Source organism: Hypanus sabinus, chromosome 29, assembly GCF_030144855.1.
Source record: "Hypanus sabinus isolate sHypSab1 chromosome 29, sHypSab1.hap1, whole genome shotgun sequence".
Lineage (NCBI taxonomy): Eukaryota > Metazoa > Chordata > Chondrichthyes > Myliobatiformes > Dasyatidae > Hypanus > Hypanus sabinus.
Window position 1 is genome coordinate 34859115 of NC_082734.1, and position 23008 is coordinate 34882122.

The 23008-nt window shown below is 45.4% G+C and overlaps 1 protein-coding gene across 2 annotated transcripts in view; it reads left to right on the forward strand.

Moving 5' to 3' along the window:
* Positions 1–23008, forward strand: part of LOC132383235 (transient receptor potential cation channel subfamily M member 4-like) — a 115691-nt gene that overhangs the window by 13205 nt on the left and 79478 nt on the right. For both annotated transcript variants that reach the window (XM_059954154.1, XM_059954155.1), the window contains 6 exons: positions 10290–10470; positions 13369–13535; positions 15773–15950; positions 19259–19323; positions 19661–19843; positions 22722–22824. In XM_059954154.1, the coding sequence (XP_059810137.1) occupies positions 10290–10470; positions 13369–13535; positions 15773–15950; positions 19259–19323; positions 19661–19843; positions 22722–22824 (877 nt within the window). The remainder of the gene's footprint in view (positions 1–10289; positions 10471–13368; positions 13536–15772; positions 15951–19258; positions 19324–19660; positions 19844–22721; positions 22825–23008) is intronic.

Consider the following 23008-nt stretch of genomic DNA (forward strand, 5'->3'; position numbering starts at 1 on the left):
TCCACGGCAGCGAGTGACAGACGGTCAGTGTGGGCTCTTTAGGTAATTCCTGGATCCTTAAGAAAAACAGCCTCATCACAGTCAGCCGTCAGCTAAGGGCTGCCTGAGCATGTCACCAGGCCTTTTCTTGAATGAACAAGTTGGTGATAGCATAATGAGGAAACAGGGAACAGTTCAGTTTTACCCCAAAAGTGTGTGTGATTCACCTGCCTAACAACAGCAGGAAGTTGCCTCTGGTTAAGGGGAGGGCCACGGAGACTTTGTGATTAAAACTCTGGTGATCGAGTTCAAACCCTGCCACAGCCACCAGGGGAAATAAAACTGGAATCATTTTCACAGAATCAGCTTCAGATGTCTTCAGTGGAGAGACAATTGCCTGACCTTACACTCGTTAGCTATGGCTTAGCTCAATTTGTCACATGTATATCAAAACATCCAAGCAGTGAAATACGGCGTTTGTGTCATGTGCAGGGGCAGCCCACAAGCGTCACCATGTTTACAGTGCCAGTACAGCACGCCCACAACTTACTAACTCTAATCTGTATGTCTTCACAATGTGGGAGGCCATTCAGCCCATTAGGCCATGCTGACTCCCATGATTCCTATCCCTACTATCATTGCTCTGCACCCCTGCAAATTTATTTTCTCTCACACAGCACTCACAAAAAATCTTTGATCCTTTAAACACTGATGCACCATCAATAATTCTCTGAGACAGGAGGTGAGATATCGGCTTTTATTGACTGGAAGAAAGAACAAGCAGCAATTGACCACCATACTACATCCTGGAGACTGAGGGCAGGGCTCAGGCCTCAATCGCCTTTATACCGGGGTCTGTGGGAGGAGCCACAGTCAGTGGGAGGAGCTACAGGAGCAGTGTGCAGGGGGGGGGGGGGGGGGGTGTCCAGACAGGTATACGTAGTTCACCACAAACACGTACCTAAGCTTATTTACAGAGGCCAATTAGCCTCAAGGCACATCTTCACATCTTTGGAATGTGGAATGAAACCAGATGAAATCCACGGGGAGATCGTGAAAACTTCACACAGTCAGTGCCCAAGGTCAGAATTGAACCCAGGTCTGTAGCTAGACAGCAGCAGCACTGCCTGCTGAGCCTTCCTGCTCCCCCATTGTTTAAGTTCTAACTTAATTTTCAGACCAATAAATTAATCAACTACCAGATCTAGTTCAGTAAAACCTTTGGTGAAGGACTTCGCAGATATGTAAGCAACTCCAGACCCAGAGGCGGGCTCTCGAAAGTAGTCCAGTAACTCACAGTTCAAGCACAATTGGGATGGGAATTGATGATGGCTGCAAGTGTAGTCTGTGAAAAGTTTCCACCAAAACTTTGAGAGATCAGAGATTATTCTGTCCAACCCATGTGGGCTAGCCCTATGAACATGTTCGCCAATTTACGCCATTGCCCGCACTCTTTCTCAATGGGCCAATTGAAACTTCCCTCCAAGTCTCTGCTGATTCCTATAAGATAGACACATGGATCAGGAGCTGGAGAAGGCCTTGAGCCTGCTCTGCAATCTGATAAGATCATAGCTGACCTGCTTCTTCTGGCCCTGGGTGGGTATGGTGGTAAGTTCGAAGTTCTTGGTCAGCTCCCTCCATGAGAGGCAAAAGCTGAGAGAAGATTTATTGATTAGCTTTTATTTGTCACATACAGTGAGATCCATCAGCAACACACAGCAAATGCCGAGGAACTCAGCAGGTCAGGCAGCATCTATGGAAATGAAACTGAGTCTTAGCCCAGAACATCAACGGTTTATTCAGTTCCAGGTATGCTGCCGGCCTGCTGAGTTCCTCCAGCATTTTGTGTGTGTTGCTTTGCAGGATTTCCAGCATCTGCTGGATTTCTTGGGACAGTGAAATACATCCTTTGCATTAAATCACATCAGCCAAGATTTTGCAGGACGTTTGCAAGTGTTGGCTACACTTCAGGTTCCAACGTTGCATGCCCAAATCTCATTAACCCTATATTAACCACGTGCCTTTGGAATGTGGGAGGAAACTGGAGCACCCAGAGGAAACCCACACAAACACAGGGAGAATGTACAAGCTCCTTACGGACAGTGAACCCCGGTTATATCCGGCTGCTGTAAAGCAATTGCGCTAACTATTACAGTTCTGTACTGTGGACGCAGAGGAGGGAAGCAACAGATGGAGGTATCCGCATTGAGGAGTCTCTGTTACAGTTGCAATCTCATCTCCCAGCTAGGAAATTCCTGATTCATCTTGGACACCAGACAACTCCACACCAAAAACCTGGTGGGCTGAGAGGGATCTGCATCCTGAGAGGTATTATATTCTGGAGGAACCAAGAGAGCCGGTTCTCTCCAGTGGGAGGAAGTAATATCATGTAGCACCAAGTTGTAGAGTCATAGAGAGACAGCAGGAAAGAGGCCCTTCAGCCTATCAAGTCCATGCTCCTATTAACCACTAATCCTACTTTACTATTTGTATCAATCCTACTTACTGGGGTGGCACAGTAACGTTGTGGTTAGTGTAACACTATTACAGCACCAGCCACACACATACATTTCTGCCACTGTCTGTACAGAGTTTGCATGTTCTCCCTGTGATGTGTTCCTTTCCTCTGGGTGCTCTGGTTTCCTCCCATATTCCAAAGACAGACGAGTTAGTATGTCAATTGGTCAACAGCTATGTAATACCCTGGTTAAGAACATGTTTTATTATATTACTACAGTTACGCTGTTGGGTATTTTATTATCCACAACTTTTCCGTAAAACATAGTGTGTTCTGATAATCAAACTTTACAGTCTAGTATTTTGGTTTCTGTTAACATAAGGAGTCACTTGAACCAGGAATGTTGTGTCAGCCAGTCAGGTTTGTCTTGATAATATTCTGGCCAATGGGATGCCATGAAACATTCGAGAGAGATTGGCGGCATCAAATTTCTAGGAGAACATGGGTTGGTTTAGGGTCTTTCTGCAGGAGTTGGGGGAGAAATGGGGAGCGGAGAAGAGCACAACAGAGTATGCTCACAGAACCCTGCCCAAAGGACAGGCACCGTTGGAAGAAGTTCTTTGTGCAGACAAATGGTTCCATTGAGGAAGTGCAATACTTCTAGGCTTCCCACTTAGAGGGAAGTTCAAACTGTGGCTGGTGTTTTTAATGCAAAACGCAGGTTCAGCGCCGTGAGTAATTAAAGCGAAGCACCTGCCTACCCAGCAATGATCTCCAATGTTCAAGTGCATATTATAGACGGGTTTAACCACAATGGGTCCTTTTTCTGTTAACTCTTTGTTAAAAATTGAAAACTTTGTAAATATACTTCCACTTTAAGTTTATGTCAGTGTAAGTTCCATTATTTCCTGGTGAACAATAATTTGTGTATGGAGCAGTATCTATACAGCATTCACCATAACCTTCATTCTCTCAATGTAACATTCCAACTTTTCTGTTTGGTTGAACCAGAATCACACCGACCATAGACTGGTGTTTGTTGGAGATGGCAGTCTCACCATTACTCACACATTGCTGAGTCACGTGGCTGTTAGCTAGAGATAGCTAACGAAGTTAATTTGTTATGAGCCACAGTGAGAGGGTTACATTTTGGGGGGCTCATCTGGGATGAAATTATGTATGAATGCTGTACAAAGATTGGTGAAGTGGTTTATTTTGGTTAAGCCTATGTTTAAATTGGTGTTTTAAGTGCATCATAATTAAGGTCTTCTAATACAGAATTAAGGTCTGGTGCAACAAGAAGGAGTTATCCACTCAAAATAGTTGTGTTCTGAGTGAGGTTTCTGCCAGAATTATTGATGACATGTTATATGGAATGGTGAATTCTGTGAAGTATTGGGGAAAGTTACACTGATTGATTGACATTTAGATGAATCAGTTGTAAAAATGCCATGCTAGTTCACACCACCAGTGACATGACTGAGTTCACACTGCCTGATAGCAGAGGGGTACCTGGAGAGGCAGCCATGGCCAGTTCATATCTTTAGAGTTGCCGAGAATGTAACTGAATGTGGTGAATATGCTGAAGGTGAAGATTTTAAAAACAGGTTCTTTTTTCTGTGGAGTGAGGGGAAGACTTAGTCTGATGTCCTTCAGCTGTTGATTTAAATTTTGAACTGGTCCATCCTCACCCTCCTCCATATTTTACTCAGTTACTTTGAGAGCAAGAGAGGAGGAAAATATTTTAGAGGAACAGAATAATTCCAACAGTCAGGCAATGTCTTCAGTTGTGGCCCTTGCCCACTGTTGCAAGATGGTGGTGCGACGCAGCGGCCACTCCAGGAATGAATATCTGTTATCTGTCAAGTAGGGAGCCGTGTACAATCCTGATTTGATGGGGATGGACGTGTAAAGCACGGAGGAACATCTGTTGAAACTTTTGAAATGCCTGTTTCACTGCCACTGCTACTGTGCGATCAGAAAAATCTCCGGGAGGAAGGCCTCGAATCCTTGGCTTTGCCTGCTGCATGGCGGCCGGGGCCAGGGTCGAAGTGCTCGGCAGAGATGGTGCTCGGTATCGGAGGGCTGGTCGGAGGCTCAAAGTTTTTGGACGGACTCTGAGTTGGCTGTGGTCAGGTTTCGCAAAGTGCCGTATCGGCAAACTGCAGCGCTGGAGGTTCATGGCAGGAAGAGTTTTTCTTCTTTCTACTGTCTGCGTGAGATGATGGGCTGTCGGGACTTTGAGACTCACGTGCACGGACTGCTCGTTATCAGATTATTGCTTTGCACTGTTGAAACTATATGTTAACTATAACTATATGTAACTATGTGGTTTTGTGTAGGTCTTGTAGCTTTAGGTTTGTCTGATGGGTTTGTAGCTCCTTTCCGGGGAGCGTGCTAAGATGGTAGCGCGATATCGATACGCAGCAGCCTCTTCGGACTCTGGATTGGGGATTACCAAACTTTATGTGGTTTTTCTTGTGTGGTCTGTTTTGTGCTTTTTCGTGATATCATTCCGGAGAACGTTGTCTCATTTTTTAACTGCATTGTATTTGTGGTTTATAAATGACAATAAACTGAATCTGACACCACACAGGTAGAGGTTTTGCAAAATGAAGTGAAAACATGCAAAACTAGGTATCTTGGTTGATATCTGCTAATACTGCAGATAAATGTGACAAGTTCACTGGCAAACCCAGCCCACCTGTAGGACTTACTAAGCAGAGGAATGCTGCTGAAACAGTCTTTTTTATCTGGAGATAATCAATATTTTCTGTAACAACTGTGGAGAAGATAGACGTTTCAAGTGAAACTGTGAGTGACAGGAAAATCTTTGAAAAGTAAATCAGTGGTTAATCAATCAGGAAAAAGAAGAGGGAAAACTACAGAGGGACCCAGTAATGGAATGGCACAATGTCCTGGAGCAAACATGGTCCAATCAGTGTATCACCACAAGTACTAAAGTGCAAAACACTACTCCTATAGGCTTACAAACTCTGATGTATCCATATACAGATTGAAGATGATTGTGCTAGAGCCTTACATGATACAGGTTCTCAGTTACTTTACTCTACAGATACTTTTACAACTGGTATTTGACACATTTACCATTGATGTCTCTCAGTGCCCTTGAGATTTGGGGCTTAGTGCTGATGAGTACCCATATGATGGTTACTTCTTGTTGAAACTGGAGTTTTGGAAGCAGATGTTGGAGTAGCTGAAACTATTGATTCATTAGTGTTGGGCTGCCCAGATCCGGTCAAAAAAAGGTGAAGCTTCCATTCTTGTGAGAACAAATCATTGAGAAGTCTCATGGGAGCATGCAAGGAGAGAAATGGAGAGAAGTTTTTGAAAACCTTGTTCATTCATCCTGTGGTCAGAGCTGCTTCTGAGAAGGTACAAAGCAGGAAGATGAGCATAAATGAGAAACTAGGTGGAATACCCAGTATAAACTTGTCATGTACATCCTGGAGGAGTAGCTAGAGTGACAGGAACCCCCAAATTTGCTGCAATGCCCAACACCTTGGTCTTCCTGGTGAAATCCCTGGATGATCAGGAAGAAGAGTCAAGCTTAACTGCAGAGTGCTGGTGAGAGCTGAACTGCAGAGATCTTCGGCTGTCTATGTAAACAAGATTACAATGATTGTCAGGAATATCTCAGGAAGAGATATTACTCTCTGACGTGGGATGCAAATTGCCTTTCCGAGAGAGGTCTCAGTGCTTAGCAGCAGCAAAGGTTAAGCACCTGCTTAAACTGAAGGAAGTTGGAATTACCACTCAGTTGAGGAGTCCCCATGAATCACCCATAGTTTCTGTGAGGAAAAAGAATGGGAAGGTGCTGTACAAATGCATGCTGATTATCAAACACTGAATTAGATGTACAGTCCCAGACCAATATGCTGTTTCATGGATTGAAAATGCTCTGGCCTACTTAAGTGAAAGCAAATGGTTCAGTGTGTAGATCTAAAAAGTGGGTATTATCAAAAACCCATGAGAGAAGAAGAAAAGATGGCATTCATATGTCTGCCTGGATTCTTTCAGTATGAAAGGACATCTCAGGGCATATCAGGAGCACCTGCTACTTTCCAACATGTCATGGAACAGACTGTTGGAGACAATGAAATATTTGAGGTACTGATGTACTTGGATGATCTCATAGAGTTCGGGTCCAACTCTTGAGGAGAATGAGACAAGACTACTGAAGGTGTTAGTCTGCCTGAAAGCTAAAGGTTAGAACTGTCATTGGACAAGTGTCAGTTCTGTAAGATGTTGGTCAACTATATAGTGTCTCATATATATAGTCCCTTAAGTTGGAGTGGCTATGGATCCATCTAAGATAGAGGCAGGAGCAACATGGTCAAGGTCCAAGAATGTAAATCCCCTATGTTCATTCCTTGGATTTTGTGGGTACTACTGGAGATTTGTGAAGGACTACTCCAGAGTAAACCACCCTTCGAATCATCTCCTGTGTGGTTACTCTCCCTCAGCGAAGAAAGGGAGAACAAAGGGAGAAGAAGCCAAGGTTTATCTTAGCCTTCAGAGTCTTTCGGGGAAAGATGGGATGCAAAGTGTGAAGAGGCTTTTCAGATGCTGAAAGAGTTATTGCCTAAAGCACCTGTGCTTGCCTTTGCAAACCCCCAGTTGCTGTATGTACTACATACAGACTGTAGCCGTGAAGGATTAGGTGGCGTTTTATATCAGGATCAAGGTAACAGGTTGAGGCCTGTTTGTCACCATCCAAATGGAACTACCCTGTGCACAAATTGGAGTTTCTGGCATTGAAATGGGCCGTGGTAGACAATTTAAGTGACTATCTGCTGTATATGTTGCCAAGTTCGAGGGAGAGTTGCTCCCTTGTCTCATCTACAAAGCATGGGACCACTTGATTTAGTGTATATGGATTTCCTTTCCATAGAGGCTCATTCTAGTAATACTGCGAATGTCTTGGTCATCACTGACCACTACACCAGATGTGCTCAAGCCTTCCCACAAAGGATCAGAGAGCACCCACAGTTGAAAAAGTGTTATGCGAGAAATATTTTATTTGTTATGTCCTCCTGAGAAGGATACACATTGATCAGGGAAGGGATTTTGAGAGTTGGCTCATGCATCAGTTATTGAGCATGCTTGGAGCTGAGAAGTCAAGGACTACGTCATATCACCCACAAGGTGATACTCAGCCTGAGAGATTCAACAGGAACTCTGGGTGCCAACAAAAAGAGCAAGTGGGGCCAGCATATTGGACAATTGATTCTCTGTTAGAACTGCACTCAGAGTGAAGCCACTGGCTACTCGTCATACTATTTGATGTTCTTAGATGAAATGAGGTTACCTGTGGAGCTTTGCTTTGGAAACAGTGGAAGAACTTGTATCTCAAGCATGTGTCTGACATGAGGAAAGAACTGCTAAAAGCTTATCAGCTGGCAGTGGTTTTGGCTACCAAACAAAACCAAGGAAAGAAGAAGAGATATGATAAAATGATCAAGTTCTCTCAACTGATACCTGGAGATAGAGATCTAACAAGAAATTTGGGACCACAGGGGAAGCATAAATTGGCTGACCACTGGGTCTCTACGCCATATGTAGTGGAGAGCCAGATGCCAAATTTGTCAGAGTTCCGGTTGAAGCCAGAAGATAGGAATGGCCCTGTCAAAATTCTCCATCAGTATCACTTTTTACCCCTAGGGCAGGGAGTGCACATGACCCAGAGTCTGACATGGAGTGAAAGAACTCTGCAACGGAGAAGCAGAAAAGAAAGGCAAGAAGCTGAGGATAAGCCAGAAAATAGTGTGATTTCAGTGGAGAGATCTGAAAAGAAACCGTGAACCCACTGAAGCCTGTGCAGACTCAGAGGATGAAGAAATGGGAATGTGGTACACCCTACCTTATGTAAACTTCCCAAAAGTTGATGAAGGGACATCTGACTCTTCCAGTCCGGACCTGGATCTATTTTGGGGGGGGGGGTGTGGATGAGACAGCTGGGCATGATATTAGACAGTGAAGGGCAACTGGGCTCAAATATAATTGGATTAGAAGCTGAATTCAGTCAGGGGTAAGGAGGAACTGAGCTGCAGGAAGGTACGAGTGACAGACGGGCGAGGCATCTCCAAGTTAAGAGGAACGGTCACACGGAGTGGCTAAGACTGAAGAAGCTGAAATTGAGATAAGAAGCTTTCAGAGAGTCAGGAAACCTCCAAATGGGCTGACTGATATGTAATACGTCTGTGTTATTCCCAATGGTGAGATATGTTACTTCCATTTACAAGTGGATTGGAGGTCCTGTAATCACAACATTCATTTGAATACTATGTTATTAGTAATGGTGTAATAAGTTTCAAAGTCATGAGAACATGACTATTTTTGTTGGGGGGGGGGTGTGAATTTAATACCCTGGTTAAGAACATGTTTTATTGCATTACTGCAGTTATCCTGTTGGGTATTTTACTTTTTGCAACTTTTCTGTAAAACGCAGTGTTCTGTGTTCTGTTAATCAAACTTTACTGTCCTGTATTTTGGTTTCTGTTAAGATAAGGAGTCATTTGACCCACTTAGGAATGTTGTGTCATCCAGTCAGGTTTGTCTTGATAACATGTTGGCAGCATCAAATTTCTAGGAGAACGTGGGTTGGTTTTGGGTCTTTCTGCAGGAGTTGGGGGAGAAGTGAAGAGTGGAGAAGAGCACAAGATGCTTGCAGAACCCAGCGTAGAGGACAGACAGCGTTGGAAGAAGATTTTTGTGCAGACAAATGGCTCCAAAGAGGAAATGCCAATACTACTGAATCAGCCAGCTAGTTTGTAACAAAATTCAAGGGAAGTTCAAACTGTGGCGGGTGGTTTTAAAGCAGGACGTGGGTTCAGTGCTGTGAGTAATTAAAGCGAAGCACCGGACTACCCAGCAATGAGCTTTAATGTTCATGTGCACGTTATAGACAGGTTTAACCCTAATGGGCCCTTTTCCTGTTAACTCTTTGTTAAAGCTGAAAAATTTGTAAATATACTTCCACTTTAATTTTATGCCATTGTGAATTCTGTAATTTCCTGGTGAACAATAACTTTTGCATGGGGCAGTATCTATACAGCATTCACCATAACTTTCGTTCTCTCATTGGAGCATTCCAACTTTCCTGTTGTTGTTGAACCTGAATCACACTGACCCTAAGCGTGTGTTGTTTATTGGAGATGGCTGTCTCACCATTACCCATGCATTGCTGAGTTTATGCGGCTGTTACTCAGCGGAAGCTAACAAGTCTAATTTGTTGTGAGCCAAGGTGAGAAGGTTACGAGTGTAGGCTCATTGGGTGAAGGGCCTGTTACTGTTACTATAAAATAAATACTTTAATCCCATATCTTATCCTTCCCACATTCCTATTCAATCCTTCTAGAATTTGTCACTCACCTATACACTAAGGTCAATTTACAGTGGCCAATTAACCCCACGAAATCAGATGTCTGAGGGGTATAGAAAGCATATTTATCCATAGGCAAAACGTGCAAACTCCACACAGACAGTGGCAGAGGTCAGGTTTGAGCCCAGGTTTCTGGCGCTATGAGGCAGCAGCTCTACCTGCTGTGCCATTGTGCCAACCCTTAATTAAATAGGGACATCTTGAAGAGAAGTCTTGTAGATTTGGACCCAGATTCAGATTCACCCTTCACTTACATGAATTTGAAGTCTACCTGGTTATGATTACCACACTGTCTGTGGGAACTTGCTGTGCATGTATCTGGCTGTCATATTTCCTGCTTTTTGACAGTGACCATAGTTGAGAAGAACAGCATTGGTCTGAGGCATCCAGAGATGAGAACAGTGCTACAAACGTGTAAACATTATTAATTTCCTGTCTCATTCACAGTTTGTACGACTTTCTTCGGACACAAATCCGGCCATTATCTACCACCTGATCACACAGTCCTGGAAGTTCACCCCTCCCAACCTGGTCGTCTCTGTGGTGGGTGGAGACGCGGAGCTGAAGGTGAAGGCCTGGTTGAAGGACATTCTTCGTCAGGGCCTAGTCAAGGCTGCACAAAGCACTGGTGAGGCCACTTCTTACTGCTGGTTCCTTCTGGGGTTGATGCTCTTCAAAGTGCAAATCAATAAGCAGTTCACCGTCACGAAAATGGGCAAAATTTGGTGTGACATCATCGTCTCAGGAGAAGGTTTGGGTCCAAGGCAGACAATTAGCTTTCTATAGAATCATACAGCCTGGAAAGAGGCTGCACAGCCCAACTAATCCACGGTGACCAGCATTCCCACTGCCTGCTGTTGACCTATATTCCTCTAAACCTCTCCAAGAGGTTGAACAAGTTAGGTCTCTGTTCATTGGAGCGTAGAAGGTTGAGGGGGGATTTGATCGAGGTATTTAAAATTTTGAGAGGGATAGATAGAGTTGACGTGAACAGGCTGTTTCCATTGAGAGTAGGGGAGATTCAAACTAGAGGACATGATTTGAGAGTTAGGGGGCAGGTTTAAGGGAAACACGAGGGGGTATTTCTTTACTCAAAGAGTGATAGCTGTGTGGAATGAGCTTCCTGTAGAAGTAGTAGAGGCCAGTTCAGTTGTGTCATTTAAGGTAAAATTGGATAGGTATATGGACAGGAAAGGAGTGGAGGGTTATGGGCTGAGTGCCGGTAGGTGGGACTAGGTGAGATTAAGGGTTCGGCATGGACTAGGAGGGCCAAGATGGCCTGTTTCCGTGCTGTGATTGTTATATGGTTATATGGTTATAAGAGCCTGTATATGTTATTAATGTGCCTGCTCTGGTAGCTCCTTCCACATCTGGACCACTCGCGAGGTGAAAATGTTGTTCAGGTTCCTATTAAATCTCTCCCCTCTCACCTTAAACCCGTGTTGTTTGGTTCTTGATTCCCCAGGTCTGGGGAAAAGACTGTGTGCATCCACCCTACCTCTGCTCCTCTGCAAAGTCACCCCTCATTTTCCTATGCTCTACTGAATGAAGTCCAACCCCCTCAACCTCTCTCCATAACTCAGTCCCTCCAGTCCCAGCGACTGCTTTGTAAATCTCGTCTGCACTCTTTTCACCTTCATGGCAGCTTTCCCGCAGCAGACTGTCCAAAATTGCACTTAATATTCCAAAGGTGGCCTCGCTGACTGCCGTTGAAACACCCCAGCTGCAGGGTGTGCCTACCGCCACTGTTCACTCAGGCTACCATGCGAGCTTGCTGTACCGTATTAGCTGCCATCGTTCCTGCAATGCACAGGCAACACTTCACAAGTTGTTTATTGACTAAAAAAAACGAAAGGTTGTTGACTGAATTTCCAGACAATTGTATATTTCACATTTTGTTAGATGTTACATGGGGCTTTGATAAGTTTTCCAGGAATCCGAGTAAGTGGTTGAGGAAGCAGGGAGTCTACGGAAGGATTAGACAGATCAGGAGAACGGGCAAAGAAGAAGCAGACGGAACACAGTGCAGGGAAGTGTCTGGTCGTCCAGTGAGTAGAAAGAATACAGGTGTAGGTCAAAATGGGATGCAGATGCAGAAATCAAAGGTGCAAAGGGACTTGGGTCCTAGTGCAGGATTCCCAAAAATCAGAGGAGCAAAGGGATTTGGATTCTAGCGCAGGATTCCCAAAAATCAGAGGGGCAAAGGGATTTGGATTCTAGTGCAGGATTCCCAAAAATCAGGGGTGCAAAGGGACTTGGGTCCTAGTGCAGGATTCCCAAAAATCAGAGGGGCAAAGGGATTTGGATTCTAGTGCAGGATTCCCAAAAATCAGGGGTGCAAAGGGACTTGGATTCTAGTGCAGGATTCCCAAAAATCAGGGGTGCAAAGGGACTTGGGTCCTAGTGCAGGATTCCCAAAAATCAGAGGTGCAAAGGGATTTGGATTCTAGCGCAGGATTCCCAAAAATCAGAGGTGCAAAGGGACTTGGGTCCTAGTGCAGGATTCCCAAAAATCAGAGGGGCAAAGGGATTTGGATTCTAGCGCAGGATTCCCAAAAATCAGAGGGGCAAAGGGACTTGGAAGCCCCTGTGCAGGATTCCCTAAAGACTAACTTGCCGGATGAGCGGATAATAAGGAAGATGTAATGTTGGCATTGATTTTGAGAGGACTGAAATATAAAAGCAAGGATATAATGCTGAGGCTTTGTAAGACATTGGCCAGACCTCACTTGGAGTATTGTGAACAGTTTTTAGCCCCATATCTATAAAAAGGACATGCTGACATTGGAGTGGGTCCAAAGCAGGTTTATGAGAATGGTCCCAGGAATGAAAGGGTTAACATGTGAGGCATATTTGAGGTCTCTTGGCCTGTACTCACTGGAACTTTGAAGAACGAGGTGAGATCTTATTGAACCCTATCGAATATTGAACGATGGAGAGGATGTTTTCAATAGTGGCAGCATCTAGGACCAGAGAGCAGAGCCCCGTAATGAACGGACATCCCTTTAGAATGGAGATGAGGAATTTTTTAGCCAGAGGGTGGTAAATCTGTGAATTCATTGTTACAGCTGGCTGTGGATGACAAACCGTTGGGTATATTTAAACCAGGTTCTTATCCCGTAAGTGTGTCAATGTTACAGGGAGAAGGCAAGGCAATGGAAATAATTCAGCTATGACTTTATCACCGAGCAGACTCAATAAGCCAAATGGCCTAATTCTGCTCCTATGTCATATGGTCTTATGGAATTTAAAGTGAATTTTGGAAGTGCCTCAGAGATTTTAAAAGGTGTTTAAGGGCAGCATGGAAAAGGGACAAATAAATTTGATGCTGAACTGTCAGTACATTCAAATGATGAGAGAGCGGTTTATTGGAGGTTGCTATGAAGGGTTTTGGGACGAATGATGCAAGGTACAGTAAACGGAACTGATCGTCTCTGTCGTTAGCTGTGGGTTGTTGCACTTCGCTGCAGTTCTCAGTCGGACTCTGTCACTCATTCTCGTCTCCTGGTTTTGCCCTGTCTGGCAGGAGCCTGGATCATGACGAGTGGGCTCCAGATGGGCATCGGAAAATACGTTGGCGAGGCAGTGCGTGATCACACCACCGCAAGCACCCACACTTCCACCAAGGTGGTCGCCATGGCAATCGCACCATGGGGAATGGTGTACAATAGGAATTGTCTTGTGAACCCCAAGGTAACATTAGCACAGTAAATGTGTGTGTGGGTGTGTACATGTCTGTGAAAATGGGATTGTGTGTGAGTATAGGAATGGGAGAATGAGTGAGAATGGGAATGTGAGCGTGTGTGGGAAAGGGAGTGAGTGTGGGAGAAACGATAGTGTCAGTGAGTATGAGCAAGAATGGGTGGGACTGAATGGGGAAATAGGACTGCGAGTGTGAGTGAGAATGGGAATGTGAATGAGAACTTGAGTGTGAATATGTGTTAAAGGGATGTAGTGTGTGAGTGTGTGTGAGTGTGAATGTGAGTGGGGCTGAGTGTGGGAATAGGAGTGTGAGAATGAGAGTGTGAATATGTGTGAAATGGAGCGAGTGTGAGAATGGGAGTGTGAATATGTCTGAATGGGTGTGTGTGTGTGCGTGTGCGTGTGCGTGTGCATGCGTGTGTGTGTGTGTGTGTGTGTGTGTGTGTGTGTGTGTGTGTGTGTGTGTGTGTGTGTGTGTGTGTGCGTGTGTGTGTGTGATCCACAAACTAGACTGTCCGAGTAGGTCTATTGTCTCTGCTACTCCAGCCCTACTGAACTTATGTCCCCATATCTCAATTCCGTTCTGTCCCCCTTGGTTCAGTCCCTTCCCACCTTCTCATGTCCAGTCTTCTCATGTCCAGTCTTCTCAGTAACTTTCAATTCTCTGGCCCTGACTGCCTCATCTTCACCATGGACGTCCAGTCCCTGTATAGTTCTATCCCCCATCATGCAGGCCTCAGAGCTCTCTGTTTCTTTCTTGACAAAAGAACCAATCAATCCCCCTCCATTACCTCAATATGGTCCTCAGCCTGAACGATGTTTCCTTTGGCTCCTCACACTTTCTCCAGACTCAAGGAGTAACCATGGGCCCAGCCATGCCTGTCTCTTCGTTGGCTATGTAAAACAGTCTATGCTCCCTGGTTATACTCCCCAACTCTTCCTTCACTACATTGAAAACTGTGTTGGTGCTGCTTCATGCACCTATGCTGAGCTTGTCAATTTTATCAACTTTGCCTCTAACTTCCACCTCATCCTTAAATTCCCATGGTTATCTCTTCCCACCCCATTTTCTGTAAACAAGTTGTTTGTTTTTCTCAAGTTCTTTGCCTCCACTGAATGTGTTCTCAGGATGTGACTTTCCGTTCCAGGAAGTTAGAGATGTCCTCCTTCTTTAAAGAAAGGGAATTCCCTCCCTCTACTATTAATGCTGCCCTCCCTTACATCTCCTCCACTTCCCAAACATCTGCACCAGATCCATTTTCCCATTCCCTTAATAGCAATAGAGACTGTCTTGTCCTTACCTAGCACGCCATCAGCCTTTGCATCCAACACATTATCCTCCGCAACTTCTGCCATCTCTAAAGGGATCCTACCACTAAACATATCTATACCTTCCCCCCTTGCTTTCAGGGATAATTCCCTCCATGATTCCCCAGTCCATTCCTCCCTCCCGGCACTTATCCCTGCAACTGGCCAAAGTGCTACACCTACCCATTTACCTGCTCCCTCACCTCCACTCAGGGCTCTAAACAGTCCTTCCAGGTGAGACAACACTTCAGCTGTGAATCTGCTGGGGTCGTCCATTGTGTCCAGTGCTGTGGATGCAGCCTTCTCTACACTGGTGAGACCCGTCATAAATTGGGGGTCCACTTCGTCGAGCACCTCCGCTCCATCTGCCAGAAGTGGGATTTCCTGGTGGCCAAACATTTTAATTACATTTCCATTCCTATTCCAAAGTGATGAGTAAGGGTGAGGGTGTGATTTCTTGGGTTTTGTTTATTATTCGCCTTGGCACAAGAGGAGACTACCCTCAGGGTGCTGGAGCAACACCTTATATTCCATCTGGGTACCTCCAACCTGATGGCATGAATATCAGTTTATTGTTCCAGTAAACAAATCCGACTCCTTCCCACTGGCCTCACTGTCACCTTCCAGCTAGTCTCTTCCCCCCCCCCCCCCACCTTTTTTACTCTGGCATCTACCCCTTTCCTTCTCAGTACTGAAGAAGGGTCTCAGCCCCACACGTCTACTGTTTCCTCTTACCCATAGATGCCGCCTGACCTGCTGAGTTCCTCCAGCGTTTTGTGTGAGTTGCTCTGGATTCGCAGCGTCCGCAGACGTTCTCATGTTTATGATTGTGAGCTGGAATGGGAGTGTGAGTGTGAATGTGGGAGTCAGGGTGTTTGGCAGTGTATCTCCAAGGCCAGGACTGGCTCTCACCTGCCCAGGGCTCCTTTCCTGTGAGGTACACGGTGACCAACGACACGGAGGCGCAGTACGCCCTGGATGACAACTACTCTGCCTTCCTTCTGGTGGACAACGGCACCAACAATCAGATGGGCGGTGAGATCCAATTCCAAGCTCGTCTGGAGAAACACATACTGACCCAGAGGACAGGAATTGGCGGTACGTATTCTCACAGTGAAGCAATTTGTTTCGCTCCCCTTGACCACTGGGACAGGCCATTTCCTTCTTGTTTTCTCCAAGTCTTTCTCCATTTTCAACAGCACCATAAATTGCCTCACCATTCAAGGGATAATAGACAAAACTCTAGGGATCACCTTCCCTCACTCTCACTCGTCACCCTCCGGAGATTCCGGGATACTGAACCAACCTCTTCTTGGCGCTCCACAGGCATTCACTTTGTGAAGGTGTGTGGATGTCACGCAGGAACTCTGACACTGCCAAACCTCGTGGTGAGATGGAAGCATGCACCCCCAGAGTACTTCTCACACAGGGCATTCCAAACGAGACATCACACCCTAAAAAAAGCATCAGCTATATTCATCAACACATGCAGTCAAATGCATCTTTTGCATCACTATTTGTGATGTTCTGCGGGCAGCCACGCTTCGGGCCCACAACTCAATAACTCTAAGCCGTACATCTTTGGAATGCGGGAGGGAATCTGGAGCACCCGGAGGAAATCTATACTGTTGCAGGTTTTGAACCCCGATCAGTAATCTCTGGTGCTGTAAAACGATCGTGCTAGATGGTCACCAGAATTCGCACAAATTCACGGTTTGCACACGCAGTAAAAAGAGGCGCATTCCAGACGGAATCTGCTCCTTTTACCAACACCTTCGGCAAGACAATTCGGAATCCACACAGCCAGACTTTCCTGGCTCCCATGCCTCCTGATTTTCTGAATGTGCCTACCTTGGGTAACCTCGGCAAAGTGTGCAAGGTCAGATCTATGATCACAGATAGGCATAGATTGGGTGGACAGCTAGAGGTATCATTCTCAGAGTCTCATCAATCCTCAGCCAGCACCGAGATCTCGTCACTAGGACTGGGAGCTGTGTTCCTGCGCTGCGTACTACATGTACTTTAAATGATATTTTATTAACTTGCTTATGGTAATATCTTGGTTTATGTGCCGAGTGTGATGTATGTCTTGTTGGTGCACTCTGTTCTGGGGGAATGTTGCTTCATTTGGATGTATGACAACAAGCTTGAACATGAATGAACTAAAATGAGTGGGCATAATTTTTGGTGGAAAATATGGGGGGGGATCTCACAGGTAGGGTTTTTACAGAGAGAGTGGTGGGTCCATGGGGTGGTGGTAGAGGCAGATACATTAGGGACATTTAATTTCTCTTCACTAAGCAAATTATGGAAAAAAATAGAGGACTATAGGAAGGGTTAGATTGATCTGAGAGCAGGTTAAAAGGTCAGGACAACATCAGGAGCTGAAAGGCCGGTACTGTTCCATACATTGCAGGCTGATAACACAGCTGGGTATTATGCAACTGAGATCTCACACACACACACACACACACACACACACACACACACACACACACACACACACACACACACACACACACACACACACACACACACACACACACACACACACACACACACACACACACACACACACACACACACACCCTAATTGATGTCGTGCTGTGATGGGACACACCAGGTCTCAAAGACTTCAAACACCAAATGTTCCTCACTGAACACCGGACAACACATTGCCGATCAGACATTACACACTAGCAGTAGTAGAAGTGTAATCACTCAAGTCGACTATGACATTCTCCTAAGGAGTTGCCATTTGGTAGGTACACAGGTAGCCGTGGAGGCTGATCCGGGATCTAGGTATTCTGATGCAAGAGTAAGTGGTGGCTGTGATTAGTTGTTGGGTCTTTTGGTTGCTCACTCTCTCCTTTCACAGCTGCCGCTTGTCCTCTGCGATACAGCGAAGGTCGATCTCATAGGGCTGCTCCCTGTTGAACAGATTTCCTCCGGGTGGATCTATCGAGTGCAGTGTCTTCCCAGTTTTTAGATGTCCCTTTGCATTTCTTCAGGCTGATTACACTCTGCACATTTCACATTACAGGCCTGACATTACAAATCAGATGACAAACATGACACGACACCAAATACATATCAGATTGAGATCCTGATTCACTTATTTATCACCTGTGCATTGAACCAAACAGGGAAATGCATCACTTGTGTTAACAACAACACAACCTAAGGATGTACCGTGCTACACCCATAATACAAAAAACTGACTTCATCCACAGAACAGATCAGAACGGCAACACTTCAGAATTAAATAGAAGCCAGTGCAAGATTGGTGTAAACTGCTGTTTGATGGCCCACTCAGTCAGTCTCAGCCAATGAGAAATGTGCAGTGTGACCCTGTGACTCTATTCCAAGGGCATTATTAATCTGGAGCAATGTTACTGTGACTGGAGGGCTTGAGTTAGAAGGAGAGAGTGGATAGGCTAAGGATCTGAGTTTATGAGAATGAGGGATGAACCTACAGGAAATCAAAGGGGGATTGATAAGCTAAATGGACAGAGTCTTTTCCCCAGAATAGGAGGGTCTAAAACCAGTGGGCATGGACTTAAGGTAGGGAAGGGAAAGATTTAAAGTAGAGCAGTTTTTTCACACAGAGGGCAGTGGGTGTTCAGAATAATCGCCAGAGGAAGTGCTAAAGTCAGGCACAATTACAGTGTTTGAAAGACATTTGGACGAGTACATGGGCAGAAAAAGCTTTGAGGGATATGGTAAGATGGCACTAGCTCAGGTAGATATTTGTTGGGACAAAGGGCCTGGTGTCATGCTGCCTAACTCCATAACTCTGTGACCCAATGGCCTGAAAGAGTCATGCAAGGTTAAAGATTAGCTTTGTTTGTCACATGCGCTTTGAAACATGCAGTGAAATACATCATTTGTGTCAAATTAAAAGGTTTCTGACAGACAGCTCATAAGTGAGTCATGTTTCCGGCAACAACATAGCATGCCCATGACTCAGCAACCTTAACTTATTTGTCTTTGGGACGTGGCACCCAGAGAAACACAGGCTATCATGAGGAGAATGTACAAGCTCTTTACAGACAGTGGTGAGAATTGAACCCTGATTTTATAGCTGGCTCTGTAAAGCATGATGCTATGACAGCTATGCCACCACGCTGCCCAGAATTTCATGTCAGTTGCCAGTCTTCACTCTGGGCATTATTATCCATAGCAACCTCACAGGACGTGACCCGACCATGATCGACAGGGACACAGGTGGCAAACTGTAAAGAGAAAACTGGTGACATACCTCGGCACTTTTCCCAGAGTGCAAACACTTTAATCCACAAATGTGGTCCACAACCATCTCCCGAACTATGACATCCAGCATGCCAACCATTAACCCCTTGTGCATGTAAGAGCTTTGTGCTGTATCTGTCTATGTTTCTCCTCAGGGAGAGGGAGCATTGAGATCCCAGTGCTGTGCATGCTGATTCAAGGAGGGATCAACATGCTGGAGGTGAGATGGAATCCATTCTGTTTCTCTGAAGGGGCTTCTGGGGGTGAAATCAGCAGGGCAGGACTGGGAGTGTGAATTTGGTTTGGAGGACTGAGTCGGGAGAATAACAATGGATGGAAGTGACTTTCAAAGAAGAGGAAAGGGATATGTCTTGGGCTACTAAGGGATATGCCATAGATGCTGCATTAGCCACCGTCTTCACTTCAAGTTGGTTGACCATTGGCTAATGTCAAAAGAGTGCATGTACCGGGTGGAAGTGTTTGTGAGAAAAGGAACAGCTGGGTCTATGCATTGAGCAGTTGTGTCTTATCTGACTAATATTCCCTGGTTGTACTAGAGAATATATGAAGCCACAAAGAACAACATTCCTTGGCTCATCCTGGCAGGTTCGGGAGGGATTGCAAGTTTCTTGGCTGAGGTCATAGCAGAGTCGTTCACAGCGGAAACTTTGAGATGCCACGCGGAAGAGTGGTTGCAAAAGTTTGCTGCTCCTGAAGATGTCCCTGGCCTGGTGAAGCTGGTAAGACCGCGGCGAGGATGTCTGGGGAGGGTGAGACAGGGAGCAAGTTCATGAGTAGGAGCCATAAAAATATGTCACAGGAGCAGAATTAGGCCGTTCAGCCCAACAAGTCTGCACCACGACTGATTTATTATCCCTCTCAACCCCAGTTGAGTTGTCCAGCCTTCTCCCCATAACCCTTGACAGCCTTACTAATTCAGAACCTATCAACCTCTGCTTTAAATAGGCCCAATGACTTGGCCTCCACAACCATCTGTGGAAATAAATTCAATAGTTGCACAACCTTTTGACTAAAGAAATTCCTCATCATTTCTGTTCAAAAGGGACATCCTTGTATTCTGAGGCTGTGCCCTCCTGTCCTAGACTCCCCCACATCCTCTCTAACTAGGCCCTTCAATATTCAATTCGCTTTCAATGAGATTCCCCCTCATTCTTTGAAACACCAGCGAGTACAGGCCCAGAACCATCAAATGTTCCTTGTATTAATCTTTCATTCCCAGGATAATTCGTGTAAACCTCCTCTGAACCCTCTCCAACTTCTTAGATAAGGTAGCTACAACTGTCTCACAATACTCCAAGTGTGGTCTGACCAATGCCTTATGGAGTCTCAGTTTTACCTCCTTATTTTAATTTTCTAGTTTGCTTGTAATGAATACTAATATTGCATTTTCCTACCTTACTTCTGACCCAACCTGCAAGTTAACCTTCAGGGAATGCTGCACCAGAACTCATTAGGCCTTCTGCATCTCCGATTTCTGAATTTGTACCTTGTTTAGAAAATGATCTATGTATTTATTCCTTCTACCAAGTGCACTCTATCTAGGCCTTTCAATATTCAAGCTGTCAGCTAGGGCTTAGCTGTATCAGTGGATACAACACCAAGTTAGGTAGAGTTCATTGTCATGTGCACAGGTAGAATGAAGAACCTGCTTTCAGCAGCATCATGTGCAGGTAGGATAGAAATTACACCCAAATTATACACGCCAGTGAAGAGAACAGAAAAGTGCTTCCTTCTTTCCTGTGCACGTACCAGGGCATGATACAACCAATCAGGATATTTTCAACAGGGCATTTGTTTATTCAGATTTACATCAAAACGTACTGCAAAATATGTGTTAACAACCAAAACACCCAAAAAATACACAGCATGTGCTGGAGCAGGTCAGGCAGCAACGATGGAAATGAATGAACAGTAGACTTTCTGGCCTGAGACCCTTCATCTGGACTGGAAAGGAAGGGCGAAGAAGCTAGAACGAGAAGATGGGGACCAGGGGGAAGGAAGGCAAGCAGAAGGTGATAGGTGAGGGCATGTGGGTGAGAAAGGTGAAAGGCTGCAAAAGAAGGAGAGGAGAGTGGACCGTGGTAGAAAGCAAAGGAGGGTCACCAGGGGAAGGTGATAGGCAGGTGAGAAGAGGTAAGGGGCCAGAGTGTGGGGGGCGAATCGAAGAAAAGGGAGGTGGGAGGGGAAAAGAAAAAAAAATTACTGGAAGAAGAAATCAATGTTTGTGGGGTGGACGGTACCCAGACAGAACATGAGGTGTGGCTGCTGTGCCCTGAGGGTGGCATTAACTTTGCAGAAGAAGACCAACGTATTGGAATGTGAATAGGGATAACAATTAAAATGGCTGGCCCCTGTAAAATCCGCTTTTGGCGGATGGAGCGGAGATGCTTGACAGAGCGGTCCCCACGTTTGCGTTAGGTCTCACCAGTGTACATTGGCAGCACCGAGTACAATTGACGACCCCAACAGCTTCACAGGCGAAGTGCTGCCTCACCGGAATGTGTCGCATTTCTGCCCAGAGGGAGAATTAGTGGGAGGGATGAATTTACAAGGAAATTATGGAGGGAGCAATCCCGGTGGAAAGTGGAGAGTTGTGGGGGTGGGGGGGGGAAGTAACGCTGTTTTGCTGGTAGGATCCCGTTGAAGACGGCGGAAGCTGCGGAGAACGATGTGTTGGATGTGGAGGCTTGTGGGGTGGGTGGTAGGTGAGGACAAAAGGAACTCTTAACTCTGTTAAGGTGGTGGAAAGATGGTATGAACACGGATGTCTTGGAAATGGGAAAGATTCAGGTGAGGGCAGCATCAATGGTAGGATGTGCTGTGCCATCTTAGATGTTAAACGATCAGCTCACCAGGGTAGGCTTAAAGGATTTCATCGTCTGTGACAAAGGAGAGATGGTCTCTGTTCTATTTTCTTCTCCTTCCTTCTTTATCTTTTTCTTTTCTCTACCTTTTTCTCCATCCTATTTCGTTCCCCATACTCTCTTCGCCCATTTTCCTATATCACCCCTGGGTGCAGAATAGCATCACAGAATTAGGCTCCTCTCCCACCATATTCATGCTGGGATCAGAGGGGCCAGTTTGTCATACAGAGGGTGGTGGGTATAAGGACCAAACTGTCTGAGGAGGTGGTAGAGGTGAGTACATTTATAGCATTTAAAGGGCGTTTGGACAAGAAAGGAGATGGTTACAGGCCTAATAGACAGACATCGTGGTCAGCATGGACAGGTGTGGTTACCTAGCACGCACTTCTCTGCTGCCTGCTGAGTCTAAGGGCGTTAAGTTTCATCTGTACTAAACCAATTTATCAGCACTTGGTTCTCTGCTCCTCAACTTTGTTGACTTTCTTAGTCTCTCTCTTTCCTTCTCCAGTTGAGCATATTTCACCCATCAGCCTCACACCAAATGAACAAGGCTGTTCCTTAGCTAGGATTGAGAAGGCCATAACACTCTTGGCTGGTGATGCCATCAGGGGTTCAAGGTGTCACCATGGAGCTGACTGCTACAAGGCATGATGGGATCTTGGAGGACTCTGAATGGACGCAGAACGTAATCTGAGGGGTCCTGGATAAGCTAAAGATGTATTCTGACTCATAGGTGGAGAAGATCGTTGAAAACAAGCATTTGATGACAGTCTACAATGCAGACCAGGAGGGAGTGGAGGAGTTTGACACAATTATTTTGCAAGCATTGTTCAAAGGTAATATTTACTTTACTTTATTTCTCTTGTTTAGAGATACAGCGTGGAACAGGTCCCTCTGGCCCAATCCCAAAGCATTCTGTTTGTTTTCATTTTCTGGACAATTTGTGGGCAAGGAGAGCGGAAGAGGACAGTTGTAAAGTTCATTAGGGCTGGGTAACAGCTTCTTCCCCCAGGTTGTGAG